Raw genomic sequence first — 14,623 nt, 5'->3', positions numbered from 1 at the left:
TTTCTAACAGTAGAAGGAAAAATTCTTGTAAGCAGTAAATTAATGTAATTCTTGATTTTGGTGAATAGTAAGTAAAACCTGCAAAGACAATGAAGAAAATTATTTGAGGAGATAACACAAAAGCTTGAGTTATTTACCTGATAATCACCTGAATAATAATGGCTAGCATTTATTGAATGGCTACAAAGTACCTCCCACTCTATTGTGTATTATTCATCTTTTTACTGAACAAATATGTGTTGTGTTCCTACTTGTGTGTATCGGGCACTGAGTCTAGGCACCCGGGATATAGAAGTAAATAAGACAGTCAAAAATTTTGCTCTTGCAGGGGAGGCCATAGGAAAACAGGCAGTTTTTAAAACTACCAATGTCAGATCGTAGTGAAGTGATATGAAGAAAATGAAGGAGAGTTAAAGGATGGAGAGGAACAGGCGGAAGGATCTTAGAAATGGTGGTCGGAGAAGGTCCCTCTGTGCAGTCAAGTGACAGTTGAACCTACCATGTTTCCCCAAAAATAAGACTTAGCTGGACCATCAGCTCGAATGCATCTTTTGGAGCAAAAATTAATATAATACCCGGTCTTATTTTAGTATAAGACGGGGTATAATATGATATGATATGATATTATGATATAATATGATATAATATAAAATACTAGGTCTTATATTAATTTTTACTCCAAAAGACGCATTAGAGCTGATGGTCCTGCTAGGTCTTATTTTTGGGGAAACACAGTAGTTTTTTAAGTAGGTACTATTATCACACCATTTTCTACTGTGGTAACCTGGGAATACCCAAGATAAATATCCTGTCCAAGGTCACACAGCTAATAAGTTGCAGTGCCAGGATTCAAGCCAGGCAGCCTGACTCCAGACCCATTTCTCTTAATCACTATGGTGAAGCGCATGGAAATGAATAATTAAATCATGTTTTCAATGGAAATGTTTTATTTGAACCCAGCCTTTTTTTTTTTTCTTTAAAAATAAAAAAACAGATAATCATGTTTATACAGACTGAACGTATTCCTTCAGTGTGTTGACTTCCTTTTGGCCATTTCCTTGTAAATCAGCACATTAGAGGACAGAAGTAGAGAAGAGAAAGGTTGCCAAGTTAAAATGGATTGCATACTTATTTATTAAAAACCTTAGTTTGGTGAAGGACAAAGTAGAAAGCATTGCATTAAATGGCTCGTAAATAGCCCGTGGATTTAATTTCTCCCTGTTCTCTGTGATTTTCATTTAATACAAATACTTCAGAGTTTCTTGTTTTATGATTGGTCTATAACTTCTTTTTCTGGGTTGGAGTGAAGCTGTATTTAACTAAAGGCTGTTTCTTCTCTGATGAGTATTAGAGACTGACTGTATCAAGGATACCCATTCACAGATCTGTGCAATGATCACGCGTTCATGCCACACACGAGAGCCTGTCGTAAGCCAGGTATCTTGTACAAGGTGTTCTGCTTAGTGTGAAACAAGCAAGGCAGCACTTTTTATCTGCCCTCTGGAGATGGATGATTAATTATTATTAAATTATATTGATAATCACTAGAAAGGTGAAAAACCAGATGAATATACAGGTTGTTTCCTATATGCTTTATCCACATAGGTTCCACATGGTACAGGTGGGTGAAAGGAGATCTACTGCATCACAGGTCTGGCGACCTGAGAATAACTGCTTAATGTTTGCAAACAGTTCTAGTGGACAGAAAAACAGCACTCTGTGTACCTATCTTATTAATTACCATTTCATATCAAAACTGTATTCGTTTTTCTCACTAACTTTTAATATTTAGGGTCATTTCTTATCATTCTGTTTATTCCTCAGCAATTGCTGATTCTCCATGAATATTTGTTAAGTTAAACTAAACAGTGTGATGTTGAAGTGGTTTCATCTTATTCCTGAAATAATACTTTTTTTTTTTCACCCAAGAGAGTTTATTCAGTTACCAAAGAGGAAATTGTTCAAAATAATTTCCTCTTTATTTTCAACTTCTTCTTTAGTAAATCACATTTTTTTCTTTTTTCTTTTTCTTTTGATGAGGAAAATTCTGCTCATAATTTAGAGCGCACAAAGCTACGTATTTTATGTAAAAGTCTGTGTGTACCAAGTGTGTGTACCAAGGGTTCTGCTTTTCTGTTTCAGTAAGGCAGTGCTTGCACTAGCTCTTGCATGAGTCAAATTTAGGGGGGAAATTGGTACACTTAATCACATCCATCAGATATTTTTCCACTCTGTTCTCACTGAGCATTTACTCTAGCTCAGAGTCGTGCTGGATGATCGTTTCTCTCAGCAGTGACCATTGCTTGAGGCCGGTGAACGTCTGTCACGAGCTAACCACTGATTCTGATGATGCCAATACTGTGAGGTCCTTCTGGGAGTGGTAATATCCAGAGAATTCTTTTTTAACACTTGCTCGGGTAAACTGGTCCATAATCCCGACTTGTTGAAGTTGTCTTCCATGTTTTAGAGGAAGAGCAGGAAACACTAAGAGATGCGAGTGTGCTGTGCTTGCACGATTCTGGGAGGTGGGCTACGTGGTGAGCTCCTCATCCTGGATCTAAGGAGCCACAGAGCATGAGTGGGAGTGGGTGGAGGCAGAGGCCTTCCCAGCCCAGAAGCTCTGGCCATGGACTCAGCCGGAGACTGCCAGTGTCATGGTGGCCGGTGAGAGATGCCAGGGGGTTTCTCCTTGTCCGTGACCTGAGAACTCTCTCATCAGACCTTTGATCTCTCCTCTACCATCTTGTTTTCAGTTATATGCAGACCTGGGTGGACAACTACAGGCCTCTGGTTACAACAGAGCCCCACCCGTCACATGAATGAGAGCCGATGAGGGCACATGTTCCCTGTGGACAGTCAGCTCCCAAAGGGAGACGGCTTCCGGTGTTTCCAGACCCGGTGAATGTTGGGGAGGAGGGAGGGTTAGGGAGGTAATGTAACATTTACTGAAGAGCATAGGCTTTAGCATAAGACAGACCTGGCTTTGACTCCTGGAACTGACCTTGACTGGTTGTGTGGCCACTGGCAATTTGTTTTACTTGCCAAGCTCTGATTTCTCATCTATAAGATGAATAGTGTTATAGCTTCTCAAGTTTACACTGAGGATTAAATAAAGTCATGTCTGAAAAAACACTTACCATGGAGGACACTGTCAGTGTTGAGTAAATGATGGCTGCTATTATTATCATTATTGGACTGGTGGGTAACATTATTCCTGTTTTCGAGGAGTACAGCTAATGGTCCGTGTATTCTGGTCATAGCAAGAGAAAATGAGGGAGGAGGGGCGAGATGAGAGAACCACCATTTAAGACATAAATAGAGGCTATTTCATCTTGAGATACATATGTATGTATATGTGTAGAGCAAAGGGGAATGTGTATCAAATAGGTCACACTAAACCTCCCTGAGAGAATAGCGGGCTAGATTTTGCCGGGCCTACCTAACAGGCCTTTATGAGGACTTCGATTTTTACCCTGAGTACAATAGGGCAAGGTTAGATCAGGGAGACATGAAACGAGGCTGTTCGGAGGCTAATGCAATAATCCAGGTAGTTCAGACTTGGGTGGTAGCAAAAGGGAGGGTGAGAGTAGCTGGATTCCGGATATATTTTTAAGGTAGAGCCAATAGGATTTCCTGACAGATGGAATGTGAGATGAGGTGGGGGGTGGAAGGGCCTGAGTTAAGGATGACCCCACAGGGTTTGGTCTGAGCTCCTGGAAGGATGGATTTGCTGTCAACTGAGATGGAGGAGACTGGTGGAGCAGGTTTTGCAGGAGTTGGGGATGGAGATCAAGTAGGGACATGTGGAGGCCGAGAGATCAACAGGCGGCATCTAAGTGACATGTTGAGGTGGCCGTCTGGAGTTTGGGAAAGGTGGCGGAGATAGGAAATTTGCAGCCGTCCGCATGTGCATATTACTTAAAGCTCTGAGGCTCGATGGGACCACCAAGGGAGTTAATACAGTGTACTCAGAGAAGGCGGAATACCAAGTCTGACTTCCTGGGGCCCTTCACTGTTAGGAAGTCAGGGAGAAGGGGAACCAGCAACAAGGTCTGGGAAGGTACAATCCGCAGGAGGAGAATGTGAGAGGCAAGTAAAGAAAGTGTTTAAAGAAGGAACAATGGATCAACTATTTCAAAAGATGCTTGTATGTCAAGTAAGATATTTTTCCTCTGTTCTGGTCTCTGGTTTTCATCCCCTCCTCACCCCCCATTTTCACTCTCTTGTTTGAGACATCGTCTGGAACAGACGTTGTTAACAGACGTTGGACTCACACTGCCGGGGATTCAATCCCAGCTCTGCTGTTGAGTAGGTAGCTGAGGAGCACTGGCAGCTCTGTCAGGCTGGCTCCCGTGTCCTTTTGACACAACTTCATTAATAATTGCCTACTCTCTTGCTTCTCACACCGGATGTCCCAGGTTTGTCTGGTAAATCTTCTGCCCCCTCAGACCTGGAATCAGCCATTTTTCTCAAGAGGGTGCCATTGTAACTGGGTTATTAGTATTTCTAGGCCTTTTTTGTGGACAGAGTCAGGAAATGGGCATTTTGTTAAAGTAAAAAAACACCAGTTCATATTAATATTTTTCCTTCAAATTTAATATTGTATGATTTTTGCTTTGATTTTATGTTGAAAATTTTAAATAACATTAATATATAATTATTTGCGTTATCTTATATACGTATATAAAATAGTCTCCAAATAATATCACTGTTGATCAGATTACTGAATGATATTGAAGAGTTCTTTGTTTTTGTCTATAAGTATATTCCATTAAGGATACACAGGCAAAATACAGTTCTAATGTCACTTAAAATAATTTTCTGGTTATGTTACTAATTTAGCATATAATTAAGTTCATTTGTTTCATTTTGTTTTAAATATTTCAAGATTACTTTTTTCTTTCAGTTTTGATTTTAGGTTTTGAATGTTTAGACTATTTACATGATTTTAAATTGAAGCTATATAACAAGGTATATTCAGAGATGTCTTACTTCCCTGCCTGTCTCTCATTCCTGTTCCTTCCCTCCCATCCGCGTAGCCATTTTCATTAGTTTTCAGTTTACCCCAGACAATGTGTGTGTGTTGGGCGGTGGGGGGGTTGCAAATATAAGCCAACATGTATATATGTTATAGAATACATTCATCTAAAGTGTTTTTTTTCTTTCCTGTTTCCTGGAGTAGCTCTTATTCATGATTTCTTCATCTGGTTCTCCCTCCCTCCACCATCCAGTGTGGCAGCATATGTGCCGTGTTGGAATCCCTTACGTATAGCTCATCCTCTGAATGGGGAGTTTCCTCTAGACTTGCTCTTTGCTCAAGGATAATGTAGGTGGATGCTCCTTGATTCACCTCCCCATTCAGTGGAAATAGAACTTGAGCTGACGGTGGGTATAAGTGTTCATAGGTTTGTAGTCTCTTTTCAGTTCCTCAGCAGCTTCAGCTTGAGGTAAATGGTGAGTGGTGAGGGGAGATTAGGGCAGAAGGGATCGGGTGACCTCAGGTAAAGGTGTGCAGGTAACCTCACGTAAGGTGCATTTTCTTAGAACAGTTTCACTGAATATTAAGGGTTTTGCCCATCTAGCCCATAGCGGAATGCACCTTGGATTTTGTCCTGCCTTTCCAGAATGAGCAGATTGACAGTTCTTACTAGTTAGGAAGTTGAGCTGGAGAAAGTTAAGATGATCTTAACATGTATTAACTCTTCAATATAATGAAACATTATGTTAACTCTTCATGTATTAACTCTTCAATATAATGAAACATTATATTGAAGAGTTAATACATGTGCATCTAGAGCACCAGGCCCAATATTAATAAAAATACATTAGAAGAAGAAAGTGTTCCCTCTGCTCCCATTTTCCAGCCCCTTAGTTCCTGTTCCTAGAGAGAACTTACTTTTTATCTCTGGTGTAATCTTCTGGAGATAGTCTGTGCTTATCAAAGCATGCGCACACACACATATACCTTGCATGTAACCCATTTCCTGTTGATGGACATTTATGCTTGTTTTATTTTTTGCTATTATAGAAAAGACTGCAATAATTATCTCTGCATGCCATTATTGTTTTAGCTCATTTGTGACTATGTCTGTAAAATAAATGACTAGAAGTAAAATTTCTAGTCCAATGACTATAGGAGTTTCTTTGATAGATATTGTAAGATCCCTTGATGATAATATGAGTGTGCCTGTTTCTGTGATAGCTTTACCGACTAATGCTGTCAAACTCTAATCTTTGCTAATCTGATAAATTCATTTCAGTGTAGCTTTAATTTGTATTTAATTTATTATGATTGACTATCCTTTTGTATGTTTCAAAGTCATGGATACGTCCTTTTCTGTGAACTATCTGTACCTAACCTTTGCTTGTTCTTACTTTCTCATTGAGAGTTTTTTATTGATTTGTCAAAGGTTTGCATATTAAAAAAATCAACCGTTTGCTACCTGTTACAGATATTTTTGTCAGTTTATTATTTATCTTCTTTGATTTAAGGGCAGTTTTATAAAAACATCCAGTGTTTGTTTGTTTTTATGATGTCAAAATTTTTTATGGCTTTTGTTGTGTGTCACAGTTAGGAAAGCATTTCCCATGCTGAGACTATAAAAACAGTTGCTAGCCTGTTGTTTATTTTTTCTAGTCCTTACTTTTATGGCTTCTTAGTCTTTTTTTTTTTTTTTTACGTTTATGTCCTTAATCCATTGAGAATTAATATTGGTGTAAGGAGTGATACATCACTTTTAGAGATCTAACTTAATTTTTTTTCTAGTTGTTATTATACCATTTGTTGAATAATCTATTATTTCCCCATTGATATGAGATACTAACAACATTGATATTGGCATATCACTAATTCTCCCTGTATTTGCATCTATTCCTTAGATAAAATTTTATAAAACTGTCGTCACCTGGAAATTCCATAGAATTTCCTCTTCCTTTATTGTTTTGTCATTCATGAGTCACAATTTAATTGTAATGATTTTCTGGTTTTCAGTAAGTCATGATTCTAAAAAATTCAACCTTCTGGAACAAATCCAAAAATAAGTGGGAAAATGTTCCTTTGTACCTCTCCTATATCCAACTGAATTATTGTTTATATGTGAAGTTAAAATAAAGAAAAATTAGCTGCAGTGATTCAGACAGTATATTACCTACACCATATACCTATCTGAAACATTTTTGCAAACTGGAAAAAGTGAATCTAAGAAAGGGAAATGCAGGGATATAAGAAACTACCATGAATAATGTAACCAGTGAAAATTATTGCTAATTAAAAATAATTTCTAATGTGGCTATGAGGTTTAATGCAATTCTTTAAAAAGTTTTAAGAGTAGAATAGGCGCTTGTTTAAAAAAATCTGAGGAAATGCAGAACAATGTCTGGTGGTTTTAACAAAGCCTCCAGTACTGGTAGCATCTGGTGCGTGTCTTGTAGTGTCACCCGTATCTCTGACTACCAGTACTTCGCCGTCTAGCAGCTTTCTCAGCTAGTTTTGCTGGGATTATTCTTGCATCTCATCGGGCCCTCCAGTATATGGGCCTTTACTGCTCCCCATCCGTCCACGCTTTTTTTGTCTTCATTTCTTTCACTATCCAGATTAGACTTTATGATCCATCATTTCAGTAACTCACCAATAAACTAACATGTTTTGCTACTTTCTCGTTGTTGGGTACACCTGTTTGGCAAACTTCAGACCAGGAAAAACTCATATACCTGCTTCCTCAGATCTGTCCCTGGGCGCTTGCGTATTACTGAGGAAAATGATGCGATTGGACAGATTAGATCCACAATAAATTCGTGGTCACGAACCTCAACTAGACTTCCAGTACTGCCCAGTAGCCCTCTGGGCTTTTTCGGTTAACTCATTTTCCCTTTACAGAAGTCATTTCAGGTCTCTGCTCCTCTCTGCAAACCAGTGGCCTCTCTTCACTCTTAGCAGGTGCCCTTCCTTCCAACCACGTAGAGAAAGTACGAGCCATCAGATTGGAGCTACCTGGGCTTCCTACTGTCAAATGTACGCACCTTTCTACATCTAGACCTGATTTCTGTTCCTTTCTGTTTGTTATAGAAGAGATGTCTTTCTTCTTGCATTAGGACAATCTCTCCATCTTTCCTCTGCACCTTCTCACTTTCTACCTTCCCAGGAAACGTACTCAACTTTTGCCGCTCTTGTCGCCATAGCTTCTCTCTCTCCACTGGATCCTTCTCTTGGCATTTAAACATGCTCAAGTCTCACCCATCTTAAAACAAGCAAATGAACAATAACCTCCCCACTGTACCCCTGTCAACCTGTTGCCTCTTATTCAAAGTCTGACTTCCCAGGGGCATTATCTGCCCTCGCTACCTCCATTTCCTCATTTTCCACTTTTCCCCCACCTACTGCACTTGACTTTTACCCTTAAAATTGTTTAAATAACCACCAGTAGGTTAGACCCTTGGGGTGGAGCTCCTAAATTGCTATAGGAGAAAAAAAGGAACAAAGAAAATCTGATAAATATAGGAAAAATAAAGCAGAAAACACAAAACACAAAACAAAATGCAGAAATAAGACCGCATATGTCAGGGATTACAATGAACATAACAGGTTAAACTCTATATGATGTGATCTAGTTATGTAACATTCTAGAAAAGCAGTAGTTTCAGAAAGCAGATTAGTGAAAGGAGGGCATCAACAACAAAGGGGCACAGGGAGCGTTTTGGCGACATGAAACGTTTCACGCATTTACGTCGTTATGGTGTTTCATGACTTTATGTGTTTGTATCCTGAAATCCGGTGAATTTCATTTTGTGTTATTTATACCACAGTGAAGCTGACAAAGTTTAATAGAAGCATCATACTATACTATTTGGCTTCCAGTGAGTTAGTATTTACAAGTCATCATGTAAACACGATACTTTTTAACTGAAGTTTTAATTACATTAGGAAGATGAGAAGAGGGAAGGGGGCTAAAAGATCTTAATCTTAGTCGACCCTCGTAGGAAATTGAGAGAATGTCTAAGAGCGGTGAACCAAGAATTAGCAATGAAAGCATTTTGTTTAGAAACATCTAAGCAAATGCTAGAAGAACAAAAGGAAGGGAAAAGGCTCTGGGAGCAGGCTTGAAGTCTGAAGGGTGGTCCAGGGGGCTGACATTTTTTCTTAGTAATCTGTTAGAGTTACTTGATACTATTGACCATGTGTGTATATCATTTTAATAAAAATTAATTTAAAAATTGGGGGTAATGAATTGCTAGAAATAACTATAGCAAAACCAAAAATGGGCACCGAACCCAACTTAGGTGAGGGGAATAGACGCACTGATAATATGTGTGGCTTTTACTGGGTGGTGACGTCTCAGCTGAATATGAAAGGGTGAGTTCAGAGTTCACCAAATTATTCTTTATGAATGTAATTGACTAATAATGCTGTTTCTTCCCTCTTATAACTTTGTAGATCTCAAGTAGTGCTTCCAAAAGATTGTATTGATGTACTTGCATTTTCTAGGTTTATATTCATGCCAGTGGTGGAAAGATGATACAAATAAATCTTTCCCCTGTCTATTTTTCTTCTTATAAAGCACTGCTGGTCTATCTAGCACTACAATAACATTGAATGAGAGTGTTTAATAGGTTATTCTCATCTTGTTTCTGTTTTTATGGCTTATCACTGAGTGCTACTCTATGATTTTCAAATTGAGGTGATAAACTAATATTTTTCTTGTATAGAGTTAACTTTGCCTTCTGGTCATGTACTTAATTTTATCCTGAGCTGAGTGTTTAAAAAATTAGAAAGTAGTGACATATAGGAAAATGGCTGAACGTGAGCCATGCTTTGCATGAGACTGGTAATGGAATCGTCATCTTTATAGTGGCTTTAAGAAATTCCTGATCACAAATTTTTAGGCAAGCTTTGGTCGTGTAGATAGGACAACATGAGTCAGAATTAGTTACTTTGCAAATCAAAGATATTCCCCTCTTTTGCTAATTTGTTCTACTCGCCTTCAGCTCTTTTTAAGAAGCCATTTCGATTCACAGCGCAGTGGTCAGGCGTCTACACAGGCTATGAAGTGGTCTCCTTAACAAGACAAGTGCTCGTCTGACACCCGGCATAATCTTTACAACATTATTAATTATATTCCCCAAACTGTCTTTCATATCCCGTGGCTATACTGTGACTACTGATTTGTCCTTTCTAATCGCTTTACCGTCGTCCTCATCCCCGCCGCCCTCCCATCTAGCAACCATCAGGTTCCCCCACTATATCTCTGAGTCTGTTTCTGTTTTGTTTGTTCGTTTATTCTTATTCTGATCCCACGTATAAGTGAGATCATATGGTATTTGTCTTTCTCCATCTGGCTTACTTCCCTTAGCAGACTGTTTTCTCTAGGTCCACCCATGTTGTTGCAAGTGGTAAGACATTTCGTTCTTCTTTATGATTGAGATGTGGAATAGAGCATAGGGAGTAGAGTCAATGGAACAGTAACAGCTGTATACGATGTCAGAGGGGTCGTAGATTGGGAGGGGGAGGGTTATCACTTTGTGAGGGGTATAAATGTCTGTTGTTTTGTACACCTGAAACTAAAAAAAAAAATAAAAAAAGGTACCAGTTAGAGGAAGACGTTCTGGTTACATGTGATTCTGTTTTCACAAAAGCAGCTAGAACTGCTATGCATGTAGGAATGTAGCTAAAACTGATGTGAGCAGGAGCTGGTGAAATGCTTCCCTGGGCGGTTAGGTGCTGGACCTGCAGGGGGAGAGGCCATGCTGGCCGTCGCCCTTGTGGGCTAGTGTGCGACAGACACAGCGACACCGGCGCCAGAACCGCACTGAGGAGCTGTGCAGTGGGCATCCATCTGGTCACGGAGCCAAGGCTGTCAGTGGCTCTTGTTTGGGCACAGGAGGCTGAGAGAGGGGGTCAGCAGGAACTGATTCGACACACAGCTGACGTGGGCAGCTGGTTGGTCAATGGCCGAGTTATATGGCCAGTAAATGAAAGAGTGGACATGACCAGGATTTGGTCTAGTTTCGAGAAACAGAACTGTACTCAGGAGGTTTTTGTCTTGGCATCAAAGACGTTTTAATGAAGAAATCCTGGACTGTGGTTGTTACCCCTTCAACCTGAAGGGCTAACAACAGCCTTAGAGGAGTGATGGCCTACGGGGCTTCTATCTGTCTAACCATTTGTAATCCAAAGCATGTACCTAAAGCTATGCAGAGCATTTCATTTTAAATAGTTATATTCCCCCTGGCAAACAGAGCTAAAGTCCAGTAGAAATTATAAATAGAATGCTCAAATTTAAAAATTGTGTAGTGCAATGTATTTTCATTGACGATGAATTAGTAATGAAAATGATTTGTAGTCTTTTTAACTGTTCTTTTATAATTGAACTAACAATGAAACCTTGTAACCTTTTTCTTAGCATACATCTGTGGATGGATATACTGAACCACATATCCCGTCTACCAAATCGAGTAGCAGACAGAACATCCCTCGGTGTAGAAACTCCATTACATCAGCTACAGACGAACAGCCGCACATTGGAAATTATCGTTTACAAAAAACAATAGGGAAGGGAAATTTTGCCAAAGTGAAATTGGCGAGACATGTTCTAACTGGTAGAGAGGTAAGTTTTTATGATGCGTTTTAATATTTACTTGAATATTGAATATCTACCTTTCCAGAGTCTTGTTAACAACCTTTCCAATAGCTGATGCTGGAAATAGATGACAGTTTCAATATGGTAAATAATGGAGTATGTGTGAGTGGAACACACACACAGAGCTATATCATAGCATAAAAAATTGACTTTTTAACGTGCAGAAAAGAAACATCCGTACATAGCAGCGTCTCAAAGATCAGGTCTGATGCAAGTGAGCTTTTCTCAGACTTGTCTTTAATTATATGGTTTCTGTAAATATTTCTGGTTACCTTTGCTACCCAGCCCCAAGATCAGGGCTAGGGTAAGTTCTTATTAATTACTGCAGAAGATAAATTAGATATAAATATGTAGAAAGTAACCCACTAATTTTTATCCAGTTATAGACCACATTGAGCAAGTGTTGTTTTTCTCAGGTAATAAGAGAATTGGGTTTCTAAAATCCCATGTGTTTTAAGTTGTGTAATGTAGCAAAATTTTATATGTTGAATAATTATTGATATATTTCATAAATTATATGTTAAAGATTACAAATAGTTGAAATCTAATGCTCTATATTACATAATGTTTACTGGATCCAGTTAGGACATTATGAAAAATCTGTCATAAATGTTTTTAGGAGGTTCTCATTTTGCTTTTTACATAATATTACTGTCACTTCCAGTTACATTGAATCCTCTCTTCCATTCTAACCTCAGGAGCTGTTCAAATACAGGCTATATTAGGCAAAGACTTAGAGGACATTCAAATCCATTTTGTTAGTCTGCTGTAAGTAAGCTTGGGTGTCCAATTTTTCTACTCATGTAATCATTTTATTCACTTAATACTTAAGTTACTGAAAATGTATAAGCCCCTACCATTTGATAATTGTAACTTATCAGGATCATGAGTAAAAGATGAAGATACAAATGATTTTTACTTTACAAGGGGAAACTTGGAAGAGAGAACAGAAGCATATTTTCCTTGACTCAGAAAGAAGTAGGTAAAAAACTTGGATCAGTGGAGTATATTCTGAGGCTGCCAAATTACCAAGACTTTACCATCCAATCATGTGAACCAAATGTAGCTTCATTACATCCCAGTTAGGAATGAAACAAAAGACGTTTTCTGTATAAGTTTTTGTTCATTAAAATATATATATTTGGAAATATAGTTTAATGATTCTCTTTTTCAGGTTGCTGTGAAAATAATAGATAAAACTCAGCTAAATCCCACCAGTCTACAAAAGGTATTTAATTTTTTTAATAGTAAGTAATTAGAATGTAAGTTTATTAATGTATGAGTTCTATAAAGCCATTTATCCTAAATTTCTGATTAGGTACATTACTATACTTCATCAATATATGAAAAAAAGACATGAGATAAAACATAATATTTATATTTGCTATTTAACATTTATCAAGTGGCTGAAAAATATCTACTACTAAAATGCATGGACGATATGAAAGGAGTTCATGTATTTCAATTCAGTAGAATAAAACTTTGTGTCATATTTTGAAGCATTCAGGATTCTGCTTTGTTAAAAATCTATTTATAAGTTAATATTGTTCATAGATGGGTTTCCTTTTAATTACTTCACTGGCTTTTTGTCCTTCTCCCATAAGATCTAGTCTTTCAGCTAACTTACAGTAAAAGATATGAACATTTCTTCAAAGTATAAAAATATAAAACAACAGGGGGAGAGAATATAAAGCAGTTAGAATGGGGGTTGCCCTGGTAAACCTGGTAAAGTGTTTCATGTTGCTTTATTAATTGCTTATGTGGGAAAATTTTCTCAGATAGACATTTTAGTTGTTTATAAATGAAGCAGATATGTTAACATTTCTGCCATATATGTTAAGTTTGTGTATAGTGAGATAATATACATTGTGATTGTTTTAGAATATAAAAGGATGATAGTCACATACGAGTATGTCAGTGTTACATAAATAACTTTGGATTCCTAAAACACAGCGAACCTTATAAGAAATTTTTAGTATCGTGTGTTTAACTACACCTGCTGTGATTCTAACATTTAAATTAAAAATTTGTATCTGTGATATCAAGGCTTTCCGCTTGGTTTAGTGCCAGATAGCTTAGTTTGTTTTATATTTCTCCTTAGATATCTGGCTTTGCACTTAACTGAGATTCCTTTTAAGTTTGACAACCAATGTAACTCTTCATAGCATTGATATTTCTGGTCAGTGAGAACGCAAAAGGTTTGCTGGATTCTTGTTTCTCTGTGAGTGTGAGATAATATACCTCAGGGATGTCTTGAGGGAGAACCTTCTAGCACCAGTCTTTCAGCTCACCACGATGCGGTAGAAACAGTTATAAACAGGCATGCTCCCTTGGTGAATGAATTCTCCAAAGATACTGTTCTTTCCTAGGCTGGAGCCACAGTGGGGCTAATTTTTGCTAGCCCCTCTGCTAGGAATCCTTTTAAAGGCATGAACTGCAGAACTCTGCCCAGTGGCCCTGTCCATGGTGCATTTAGCTTTTCCTCTCTTCCTGGATTAAGCTGTGGTTTACTGTGCTAAATTGAGGGATTTTAAGTTTAGAACGATTCCAGGCCTGTTGTGCTAGTTGGATACACAGTAATGTAACTCCCACTCTGTCTTTCCCAAGAGGGCCCAGGGGAGATCATAGAACCCAAGTGCTTGTTGAAACATGCAAACATGAAGCTGAACAGTGCTTTATTTATCTGAATGACTAAAAAATGTTCTTATTGGTGACAAGAAATTTCTGTTACAAATGTGCTAGTCTTGCTGATATAGTGTTGCTTTTCTAAACAGGCATATAAAGAATGAAATTTTTGTTTTCTTTAATCTGTGAAAATAAAAGCTAACATGGAAATTCACTAAATGTAACCAGTCCACTGTGTGTATGTTGTCTTTTAAATAATTTTCATTTATGTCCATCGATTTCGTTTCCGTTAAAAGTTTTGGGAAAAAAACAGCTAAAGGCTTGATTAGTTCTCATGCACTGTGGAACATGCAACATTTGGCCTT

At 38.1% G+C, this 14,623-nt stretch overlaps 1 protein-coding gene across 2 annotated transcripts in view; it reads left to right on the top strand.

Moving 5' to 3' along the window:
- The window catches only part of MARK1 (microtubule affinity regulating kinase 1), an 88,863-nt gene that overhangs the window by 22,238 nt on the left and 52,002 nt on the right, over positions 1–14,623 (top strand). For both annotated transcript variants that reach the window (XM_074317006.2, XM_074317007.2), the window contains exons 2-3: positions 11,397–11,600; positions 12,808–12,861. In XM_074317006.2, coding sequence (XP_074173107.2) covers positions 11,397–11,600; positions 12,808–12,861 — 258 coding nt within the window. The remainder of the gene's footprint in view (positions 1–11,396; positions 11,601–12,807; positions 12,862–14,623) is intronic.

The sequence above is a fragment of the Rhinolophus sinicus genome, chromosome 6, assembly GCF_057876585.1.
Source record: "Rhinolophus sinicus isolate RSI-liver-muscle chromosome 6, RSI-T2T, whole genome shotgun sequence".
NCBI lineage: Eukaryota > Metazoa > Chordata > Mammalia > Chiroptera > Rhinolophidae > Rhinolophus > Rhinolophus sinicus.
This window is presented reverse-complemented; position numbering and strand designations above follow the sequence as displayed.